At 40.4% G+C, this 12,136-nt stretch overlaps 1 protein-coding gene across 1 annotated transcript in view; it reads right to left on the bottom strand.

The window, feature by feature from the left end:
- SLC44A5 (solute carrier family 44 member 5) overlaps positions 1 to 12,136 on the bottom strand; it is a 40,260-nt gene that overhangs the window by 25,464 nt on the left and 2,660 nt on the right. Inside the window, exons 2-3 of the mRNA XM_054384139.1 lie at positions 11,335 to 11,383; positions 5,458 to 5,531 (exon numbers count right to left, since the gene is read on the bottom strand). Coding sequence (XP_054240114.1) covers positions 5,458 to 5,531; positions 11,335 to 11,383 — 123 coding nt within the window. The remainder of the gene's footprint in view (positions 1 to 5,457; positions 5,532 to 11,334; positions 11,384 to 12,136) is intronic.

Here is a 12,136-nt window from a genome sequence, read left to right as displayed (position 1 = left end):
AGTGTGCAGACTTGACAATGCTTCCTTCACAACTAGTCAGTGAACAGCTTTTGAACTCTTGTCACTACTAACTGCTTAGCTGACCCTAAAGAATCAAGCTTTCATTCACATTTAAGTATCACCTGGAAGGAAGATATAAGGCTACAATATAATTCTGTATCACTACCCTGAGCTGGCCCCTTAAAATTAGATTGCCTGAGAACTGCAGAAAAGACCAATGATCTCCCATACATTTCCTTGTGCTTTTATTATGTGGAACAAATCACAAGTATTACAAAGATTCTAGTCCAAACCTTCCCCCCTCTTGCACTATGAACTCATTGCCTGGCAGGAGCCCACTTAGCATACACTTTAGGCTTTGATCTATGTAACCCACTTAGAACTTCCTTCTCTATAATTATCCCACTTTCTCTCAACTTTGTGACATTGTATTTAGTGATCTGTGAAACTGTCATTTTCCTCAAGGTCACTCTGGCAAGAATAACAACACTGAACACTAAGGATACATGCAGTAGCAACAGAGCCCAGGCAAGATCTCAGAGTAGCAAAATTACTGAAATGTTTGGGACAGAAGCACAACAGATCTTCCATGACTTGCAAACAGGTGCAGAGACTCTGTAATGCTACCTTTCACCTGGAATGGTCTTAGATTACCAAAATGAATCTGCTAGTTCTTTTTAATTTATGTTAGTTTTCCTCTAGTGTTTGTAAATCAACATGCTGCTTGGTATCAGTACATTCAGAATGTTCGAAGTAACTGCATCTCTGAGTAACTGCAGTATTCTGATGCTCAGAGAAAGCTAAAGTGCTTCAACAGTGTTAAACCTCAGCTTTTCATTTGTCAGCCCTCACTGACTTACTCCAGTAGCATTACTTAACTGGGACATTTAGGAGGCACCAGCTTTCTTAGGAATGGCTACAGTCAGTGTTAACTCCTATGTGTACATGACATCAGGAAGCAGACAGCTCTCTGGTGATCTTGATGAGTCTGTAGCTTATGCCACCTACACTTTCTGCTATCTTCACTCCGGCAAGAGAGAGTTTTTCTTTCTATTTCAGTATGACTTTGCTTTTCATACAGGTAAAAGCCTGGTCCCAAATGACTGAGCTCCTTTACAGCCCTGAAAGACCTTTCAGGTCTTGTATGATATTAGATGGTTTTAACACTTCAGTCTGCTCAGTCCCCAAATGAGGGTTTTTTGATTTACTTTGGCACATTATTGGAGTGCATTTTCATTTTTTACATTTGACTGTATTTTCCTTTAACACAGCAAAACAGGAAGCCATAGAGATAAGCCCCACCATGCCAGATTCAAAGTACTGACAAGAACTTATCTTCTTCCTACTGATAATTTGGAAGTAGTCGCCACTGCCAACAACATCCCTTTGCTAAGTAGCACATGAAGCCTGGAATTATTTTTCATTCCTCAGACAAATTTGGGTGAAAGGAGATAAACATAATCTGGGTTGGGTTGTTTTTGGGTTTGTTTTTGGGTTTTTGTGGGGGGTTTTTTTGCTATCTCAGAGCTATTATGGATCTTTCCTCAAGAAAGGCCCGTGTGATGGAAGCTGACATCCTTCAGCCTGTTTAGGTGGACTAAAAACAGCCAGCAAGAATAAAATTCAGCTCATCAAATGGGCAGAGCAGTGTGTTGTCCTCACATTCTTTTCAGTTCTAATGCAGAGTGTGCTGAAATATTTCAAAAAGCTCCCTTGGTTTTGCTGGGTTTGTATCAATCCTTGGCATCAAATTGAATCACTCATCTTTTGCAGTGAGTTTCTCAATTAGTAGAAAGCAGCAGAGTACAGGCAATGGAACACTGCTCCCTTCCAATCAGAATGTCTGTTCAGACTGCACCTGCTTTGCCACAGTTGAATTGTCTAAAACCACTCCTGCTTGGCAGCAGCTGTCCTGTGTACCTAAGGCTTCACTCACATTTTTAACAAAACAGTATTTGAAAAAAAAAAAGAAATCTGCTTTAAAAAAAAAATAGATTGAGCAGACTGAAATTCCATCAATGGGATCAGCTGCTAGGTGGATGGAGGAAGAAGTCTCTCAGCTAAATTCCAAACTGAAACAAGAAATAATTGGGTTTGATTTACAACATACACATTTAATTAACCCTGCAGCAAATGAAAAAAAAAATAAAAGAAATTATCAACAGAAAATATGAAATATGCAGCTTCTTTTGTTGCCTGTACCAGGACTAACCAAATAAACTTAATCCCCTGTCACCTTCTTTGCAAATGTAAGAGCAATGACAGTGAAAGAATCCGTGTGGTAAATACAGAGTTTTTCTGGACTGGCTAGTGAAGAGTAAGTACCTAATTCAACTGAGTGAAGAAGGTTGTTGGCAAGAACTAGCCTGACAGGGCAGCACCAAGTTTTGCATGTTGTGCTGCACTACTGGCAACTCATTTTATCAAGCACTACATTAAAAGAAATCTAGTCACACAAAATATTTAGTCCAGCATACCCTGATGCTCACAAGGCTACAGTCTGAATGGTGGCACAAATAATTGGACTAAAAAAGAAAAGTAAAGGACAGCTGAACCATATCATCACACAGGTGACTCAGTCCTCAGAGCAGCAATGTGACATCCTATGACACCAGTACAGCATTTTCAGGAGGCCTGCAGTTACGTCTGTCAGTCCTTTTACTGATGTGGATCCAACACACATGGACAGTATCAAAAATAGCTAACATCTGCCACTAAATGTCTATCATATGCACTCTTTTTTTTTTCTGTGGTCTATGGGCTGTACCAGTGGTTGTAAAGGCTGGAATGCTCCCTGTCAAGGAGAAAATGTGATGAGAACAATGTCGTCCTGTGATGCTTAAAAAAGAACTGCAAATCTGTTTGTACTATCTGCCTCCTTCCCTTTACTGTGTATTACTGAAAGGGAAGTCTTTCATATCATCATTTAGCTTCCCTTAAAGGTGTATTTTTTAAGTATTAATGTCTAGAAAAACTGATCTGACAAATTGTTCCTATGGCTTTTTAACACGAGCAATTTACTGACGTATTGAAACAGGAAATCAAACACATGACACAAAATTTTATAACTCCATGATGGTGACACTGGTATTGTGTATGCCTCCCTTGGTACAATACAGCAAGAGTTACTACTTGGAATTAACCTGTCCTTGGAATGTGAGACTCTTTGCCAAGATAACTTATCTGCTGTTTTTCACATGCACTTCTATAAATTAAAATTATCTTAAACAAAGAGGCTAAACATTGGTGAAGTATCACCCAGAGGAGCCCAGTGTATCTGAAATCAGCATGCAGAGTTAAGTCAGTCTGAATAGGAAGGAAAGCTACACACAATGTTAAATTATCACTATTATCATCTATAAAGTTAAAAGAATGATAAGAAAGTAAATCAGAGATTAACTATTTCTTTTCAGTACAGTCAGTCAACAGAAGCTATTACTGAAGCAGAACAAAGAAAGGCTAGTATCAAAAAGCATTTGGCTTCATCTTTCAAGAACTGATTACCTTTTACTCACATTTCTACCCTATTGTTACACACACACACACACACACTCATATAGCTGAAGCCTATGTGAGCTATTCATACAATACTGGGGACAAAATTTGACTCAGATTTTCAATCATAGAAGTTCTGTGATGAACCTGTGTTTACTGATTACTTCTCCAGCCAAATTAAACAGAGATCTAAAACTGTATTCACACATATTGAAGAAACAGCAGAAATCCACTTTACTTTTTCTACAATAATGCAGAATTCTCAGCTATAAACTGATTTATAATTTATTTTCTCTTAGCGTGAACTTCTTTGACTCTCACATATTTTGTACAGGGCTGGCCCCTGGAACTGTACCAAAGCTGATCTCATCTTGCACTTACAAATAAATTAGAGTAAAAAGAATAGCTGAAGCACAGTGCAAGGAATGATGAAAAGCAGGGTCCACAAGGATCCGGATTTGGAGCCGAACTAACGTTTCCAGATTGAAAATTCAAGGGCAGAAAAAGTCACCAGCTACAAGTTTGGTATCTGGTTCCAGGAACAGGCTCTAGTTCTAACCAATATTTCATAAGGTTTGAAAAAGGGTTCAGACCATTTGTGCCCAATAGGAAACCGCTGCATGTACAGAGCAGGGAACATGACCAGTTCACTGTCTCACATCACAGCAACTACATGTCTGAGATTACAGGCATGAAGAAGTGAGGAATTGGCCAGTCTTCTTCTGCTGCCATTTACTTCTGCAGCTTCTAACATATGGGGTTCTTTGGAAACTGCACATACAAAGTCAACATAAAGTTCTAGCCAAAAATTAAGGACATTTACATAGTGCTGGAAAGACAGCCAAGATCTGGCAGCACAAGATCACTGCACAGCTAGAAACTGTGAATAGCTTTCACTTTGTCCAGGTAGCAGCACTTCAGAACACTGCTTGTCTGCACAGGTCACCAGTCACCAGAGCATTTGTATACTCAAGAAAACCACAAATGTTCCTCTTATATGAGTCCAGCTTTGTGGCTTGGAGGGCATTATGCTACCATACCATTTACTCCACCATTTAGTGGGAAGATGGAGTGTTCTCTCAGACAGTGACTGGAATCACCGAGGTCAGATCAAGTCTTGCTTAAAAGTCATCTGTTCATGCTACAGACAGCAAGTTTATACAGAATGAAATAATGGTGGGGTTGGAAGTGACCTCTGGAGGTCACCTTGTTCAAAAATCCCTGCCCAGGCAGGGTCACCTAGAACAGGCTGACCAGGACCATGTCCAGACAGCTTTTGAATAACCTTGAGGGTGGAGGTTGCACAACCTTTTCTCTTTCCAGAACAGAGCACAGCATCAGAGAATTACAAAGAAAACTAACAGCTTTTCTCCTGTGTAAGGCAGGGCAAAACCAATCTTTTACAAACAAACTGAAAAAGCTCAGACAGACACTTTTACAGCATCATTTGTTCTTCCACACACAGGCATTCAAACAATTCTCTCACACAAATAAAATAAAGTGGCTCTTACTGATGAAGATCCTGATGTGTGAACAATCCCACAATAAATGGAGTAATTTCTCTTAAATCTCCTTACTGCTCATATGGGTTCTTTCAGTAATATTTTGCAGAACAAAAAGCCTCTTCAAACCAAAGTTCCTATCTCTAACTTTTGCTGTCAGACAAATCAAAGTGAATTTTTCCTCCATAGTAAATCTAGGATAGCAAAATTATTTAAAAAAACAAACAAACAAAAACATAGTGTGTCATTTTCACTTGGACACAGTTTTGAGTTTGTCATCATAAAATTCGTGGTTTTGAACTTCTCCCTAATTACACAGCCATTAACTCATTTGCTTCCAGGCAAGGCATTGACTATTGACTAGAAGGCTTTACATAGATGTAAGCAAAAAGGACATCCCTGTTAAAAAGAGTTGCACTATTGTGTACCACAAAGCACCCCCACTCCTGCCTCTACTCACCCACGATTCCCAATGCGATGTAGCCCAGGATGACGACTATGAAGATCACACAGCAAACAACATCTGTACAGTGCCTAGGAACAAAAAGAAACACTTTAAAAAATAAGGTGTCTAATACGACCCATTGAAAACACCGAGCAGCAATAGGGTATTCTAACATCTGAGTAAGAGGTCTGCATCTGCACTTAGGAAAAATCTTGCTCACAAAATCATGTTAGAGGTGTTAAGGTCCTGGCTTTTGCAGCAAGACCACCAAACAAACGTGCATGCCTTTTGCATTGCTGACAGCAACAAAACCACGTTTAAATATTCATAGAACAAGACATTCCTTACAAGAATGAATCCATGAGATCACTTATGGTGTAAGCTACTATAGGACATCTGCCTCAGCATGTCCCTAAAGCTGGTATCAAATATTGCAAACAATGTGATGAAAGACAGATTCAGCACAACTTAACCTGCGTTATAAATAGCTAATGAATGGAGAAATAACAGTGTGAAATGAAAAAGCCTTCATGCAGCTCCCTCGACCTCTGCACAACATTCTCCCTCAGCTGCTTGACCTCATTTAATGCAACCAAAATATACTCTACAGAGAGGATAAAAACCCCAACATGCTGTGGTGAGCCATACCTTTCACAGACAAGCAATCAAATGGCACTCCCCAGCCAGAAAACTGAGCCAGCAGATTAACTGAATGTTCAATTAAATTAGTCTTCTACTGCATATTAAGTTCATGCAGGCAGAGGACTGATGTGGAACACTGGACTAATTTTTCTCCAGTGTCTGACCTTGATGAGAGCAGTTCCAGGAGTGTAATTAACATGAAGTATGACATTCCCACACGAGCAGGAGAAGGTCAGTACACACTTGTGGAGGCCATCCGCTCCAACGGCTCTAGCTGGGGTGAGTAGTTCTCTCACAAGCCAGCTCCCCAAGCCCTCATTTCTAAAGATGCATGGAAGTGAAACAGTTACCCCCTCACTGGCCTTTGGAGGCCTCACAAGTAAAGAAACTGTTGCAGCTAATGGTCTAACCTGAGAATCTAATTAACAAAGGAGTGAATTACTGATAAAAGGGTGTGCTGCCTAGCACCTCCTGATTTGAGGAATTTCAATCCCTGCTGTTATTTACCGTGCCCTACTTATCTGACACCATTTTGTTGAAGAATGGGGTTGTACAACCTAAAGGTGCATGAACTGCAACTGGGCAGGGTTCATGCCTACACAGCCTGGCAGCATTGCTCTGGGCTGTCCCAACAACTGTATTAACAAGCTGCTGCTATTCTGACCTGATCCTGTCCCACTTTTCTGTGACATATGAGTGAGCAATCATCATCATGGGACAGCCAAAGGCATGCTCCCAGTGAAAGGACCCCTTCACATCAAATGAGCTACATTAACCTGTGCTTTCAAGTCCATGCAAGAAGCCAAGTGGATGTAAACTGAATGTCCCCAATTAAAGCAATCTTAGAACCCAACTCCAGCTGGCACACAGTCACTTTGAGCATCTGCCATTCTTTCCCTTTGCCAGTCTGTGTTTCCTCTTACAGAGAACCACTGCTCTTTACCATAAAGAACATAAAGATGACAGATCTCTTAAACAGAAACAGATGAAGAACTTGCAGTGTGTTTCCCAGTGTGGAAAAGGAATGAAAAATCCTTCTTTAGAGAGACACAGTTTTAATATCTCACTGAAGTCAATTTTCAGTGAGACTAGGGTGGTACAGAACATGAAGTCAATATGACAGTAATCTAAGGAAGGACAACTGCTCAAAGGAAAAGCAACAATGCTGCTCATTTTCTCAGCCTCCATTCAGAAGTTCTGAAACTGCTCAAGCTTGGCTCTCGCCACATCAGAGTCATTTTTAAGAGGCAGAATATTTAATTCAAAATGTCTCAGGAGAAATGCAGCACCATAAATACTTTAATTACAACTCCTAGAGTCTCAAAAACCTCTTGCAGTCCAATTCTCACAGGTCTCATATTATGATACCCTAAATGCAATTAAAGGTTACACTCATTTGTGCCAAAGCTTCCTTGTAAAGTTTTGCAGAGCCACCATGGACAAGTACCCACAAATACTTTACCAGAATGCAGGGGTTTCTGTTCCTTGTAATACACAATCTTCCTTCTCTACAGTACCTAGTAAAACTCACTCTTGCCAAATATTGCTGTAAAAGTATAAATATGTAAAAAATAGGTAAGAAGTACATAAATCCTCTTTTGTGTCACTTCAGAGAATTTGGAAAGAGTTGATGCACACTAATTGTTGTTCATACAAAATAAATGCTTGTCTTACAAGGTACTCCAGGTGAAACCCTGGCTCCATTTAACAGCTCGAGTAAGCTCATTTTGAGAGAGACCTTATTACCTCATAAATACCAGGCTCCACAGGAGAGGGGAAAATGTAAAACATCTTAAATTAATACACTGAAATAACTCTGCAAAGGTACAAGGTTATACTATGAAGATTCTGGACATTTCCAAAGTTGCAGGGACTAGAATGCTGCAAACTGCTTCTTGGGAGCCCATGCTTATTCCTGAAACCAAATCAGAAATTATCCAGCCATGCTTTGATTGAAAATAGGTTTGAAATGACATTTTTTCAGACTAAGAAGGAGTTCTGCTAAGGCAAATCTGCTTTTTCAGTTTGTTTCAGGATAATGAGGCAGAGCAGAATCAACTCAGGACTCTGAATTGTTAAATGGAACCTTAAGGAAGGATTAATGACAAAAAAAAAAAGATAAGAATAGGAGGTGAGAACATTGCTTATCACAGGGCTCTGTAGGCTTTCTTACAGATAGGGCTATCATACCTATGTATAATAATCTTGTCTGACCATTCAAGGTTAAGGAGAAAAGTCATTTTATATTTCTTACAGCATAGATGATACAAACATTCAAAATGTTTTTGCTAATAGCCAGTATTGGAAATTTTGATGTGTTTTGGTACTTTTAAGATAACCAAGTTCCATAACCCAAACCAAAACAGTCTGGAGTATTTGAACACAGCAGTTTCCATAGAGATAAACTGCTGATAAAACAGATTCATCACTTTCAGGCGACGTAACAAAAGACCTTCATTTGGTTAAGTGCACAGTTCTGGCTCCCACATCACATTTTACTGCTTGCTGCTTCCATTTAGCTGAATTTATGAAGCCTGATTTGCTTTTCACCACCTCTCTGGAACACAGTGGCTTCTTGGCTTCTCCTGCTGTGTTCCACATGGCGGTGCATGCAAACAATACTTTTTGCATGGGTAATGGCATCCTGGCAAATGAATGCAAAGATAAAATCATCTGCACAGAGTATTAGTGCATAAAAGCTATTTAGTCACTGACAGTTCATGCACTTAATTGTTAATGAATGACTGGACCTCTCTGTTTGGCAGCTTCATGCCCAATCTGCTACAAATGCAATTTTGCTCAAGATGCTGCCCTAGCAAGAAGCTACAATGTGTGTTAGCTACACAGCACTACATCAGCACCCACAAAGAGGCTTCAGCAGGGCTCTGTGCAACCACAGGGCAAAGCAAGGCTCAAGACCTTCACCGTCTGACTTTCAGGTTACTACTTTCAATTTTGCTGACACATTAACATGACCACTACTGTCCTTCTGAGTTCCTCCTCCCTGCCTGACTAACAGCTTGTGTTCTGAGCCTTCCCTAAGTCATGTTGTGTCAGGGTGATGTTATACTATGCCATACCATGCCATGAACAGCTCTGAAGAACCCTTTCCTCACTGAGGCTTAATCAAGAAGCAAGATCTTCTGCTGTCTACCAAAACTCTTTATACATCACTATACAACCCTTTATACATACTTTAACCTGGTAAGCTTATTCACATGGTGAATACAATATAGAAAACCTCACAAGTATTTTCTGGTAGTAATGTACATAGATAAACAATAACATCCCAAAGTATCACTTCAATGAATTTCTATAGAGAGTGCACACAGTCTCACTGGCAGTAAAGATACTTCTAATATTAGGATTAGCTCCCTAAAGAAATATTTCCATTTCTTTCTAAAATTACTAGCTTTCAGAAAGGAAAAGAAGAAATACATCCTGCATAGATGAGAACAGTATGTGTGTTCAAGTGAGAGTACCACAAGGCTGCAGTCATAAATGTTATGCTGAGAAAGACAAAACTGATAACTTAGGATTCTTTAATTTCTTTTTCTCATTATGGTTACTTCGAACTTACTCTCTATGTTACACTTACATCTGGAAAAACACTGACAAATGGCCCCTGGTTTGTTAGATGCTTTCTGAGCAATTCCACTCTGCTTGTAAGCCTCTGAACTTTCTAAGTGGTAACAGACATGCTTTCATCTGCAGCACTGACTGACAGTGCAGTCGAGGTAGGTTGTTCTGGCAGGAGGGTTTGTAACAAAGAAATGTGTTTCAGAACTACTTTTAGGTTACATACAACCCACTTCTACTCTGTACATTTGTACTGTGCACTAATGTTTCTATGGAGAAGAGAGGCAGACAGTCCTGAATGGTGTAAAATGAGAACAGAAAAAAAACCTGCAAGGATGTAGTATGTAGTGATACCAATAAGAGACATCATCATGATAACATCATTTTGGGGTTTCAAGAATTGGTTGGCTCAGAGTCAATCAATCAACACAGCAACTGCATTTTAATACCTTTTAACAAAAACATGTTTGCATGAAGTACACCAAACTCCACACACAACCTCCTAGAGAATGTTGGTACCAGCACTGTGTGTGTACTACACACACTAGTAGGCATTAATACACTGCTATCAAGATCTGGCTTTCTCTTTTTCTGGGTTGTTTTTTTTTTCCAGGTTCTTAGTGGTTTGAGGGATAGCTTGGTGCTCAACAATTTCAAAGTGTTATTTCTACTCTACAGCACCTCCAATACCACATCAGCTTCAGCAGCCATGCTGACAGGATGTGACCTTTTCCAGATATCAGTGCTCTGTACAATGAAGTCATGCCCTTAATGCTTAGGGAACTGATTTTTTTTTCTCATGTTCCCAACACCACCACACCCCTCAAGCATTACAGAATGCACTGTGTGTGTGGTTATGGAGCTCCTGTGGTTGTACAACTAGAATAGCACATGTGTATGCCTGGAGCTCCAGAAGCTGCCACAGCACCTACAGAGATGGAACAGCAATCCACAGTACAAAACCACTTTCTACCAATCCTATGACACAGTAACAGTAAAATCAAGAGAAGTTCTGCCAGCATACGATGGCCTCATGCACACCAGGGAAAGGCACAGCAGCAGACTCTCCAGGCCATTAAATTGGCTTCTTTTAGGGTACAGCCACAGCCCACAGCACCACAGGTTTCTCTCTCACTCCAGAGACACTTTCCAAACAGGCAACAGCAGTTCACTCAAGTGAGGCTTTCAGGAGTGCCTCTCCAGCAGCAGGCACATCCAGCCACACCACAGATGGCATGGTGCACACACAGGCATGATCTGAAGAGAGCTAATCAGTCCCTTGATGAGGTGGCCACGGGAGCAGGAAACCAGCCACAGACTGAAGCACAGAGGGCACCAGGGTTTCAGGCCTGTGCTATATGGGAACAAGAGAGACTTCATCCCATGGCCATGGCACCTCAGAATGTAACATCACCCCCTATGGTCCTCCTTGTACCAGGTACAACAGCAGGTACTAGGCTAAGAGGCATACAGAACTGGCATTCAAACTGAAAGCACTTAAGAGTAGAAAACTAAATATTCCCCAGTAATCATACATCTTGAGTGGTAAGGACTGGATTCTGGATTTCAAAGAACTGCAGCATCAAATTCACAAGATTTGTTAAAAAAATTTTGTATCTTCTGTTCACTGCAAAATCAAACGAATTAAATAGAATAAGTTAAGGTATTTACCTGTTATGAATAGGTCCTCTGAACTTTGGGTCAAATTTCCTTGGTTCACCTGCATTCAAAATAAAACAGTATAAAAATATGTCCTTGTTTAAAATAAAATCTAAAGACAGGGGAGTGCTAGCAGTGGTCTTTGAAGAACATCTTCCATATATTCCTGTTTAATCAGTTCTGCTAGAATCACTCTATGCAGGCAATATCAGTATTTCACCAATACAACTACCTAGCTCTCGTAGAAGAGATTAAAGCTGTTTTCTTCTAGCTTAAAAACTCGGGAGTGCCTCGTGTTTACTACATGATAAATTACCTGCAGTGTCCATCTTACCACTACCCCTATGCACAGTGTTCACAGCAGAAAGCTGCTGCTGAGATACAAGGATTGTGTCTGACACCCATGTGCTAAGTGTGTTTGGCAGCAGTGGACCCACTTCTCTGGAGCTAAGTCCTTCTGATTTGTCTCTACAAGGACACTTTAGTCATGCCTGTACTTAACACTGTACTTACAGCCTTGCAGAGTAATTTGTACTTCCCACTGCTTTGGTTAAAGGACTTTATAGGCATTGAGCTGTAAGTTTGCCCTTCTTGCATTAGGCTTTTCAGATGACAACACATGGCTGGAGACTGCAGAAATTCAGTGCTGACCTTGTCCTAACACTACCCTGCACAGGGTTGCACTAGCTCTCCAAAGCCAGAGATGAGGTACAGCACCACAAAGCAGGCAGAAGAACCTTCTCTAACTCCCAAGTGGATGCACCCACCACTCACTGTAGTGTCAGAAACAGAGCAGGTTTTAAAGTTGCAGTTG

Source organism: Indicator indicator, chromosome 10 (assembly GCF_027791375.1).
Source record: "Indicator indicator isolate 239-I01 chromosome 10, UM_Iind_1.1, whole genome shotgun sequence".
Classification (NCBI taxonomy): domain Eukaryota; kingdom Metazoa; phylum Chordata; class Aves; order Piciformes; family Indicatoridae; genus Indicator; species Indicator indicator.
The sequence above is the reverse complement of the archived record's forward strand: the minus strand, read 5'-3'. Positions and strand labels throughout refer to the sequence as shown.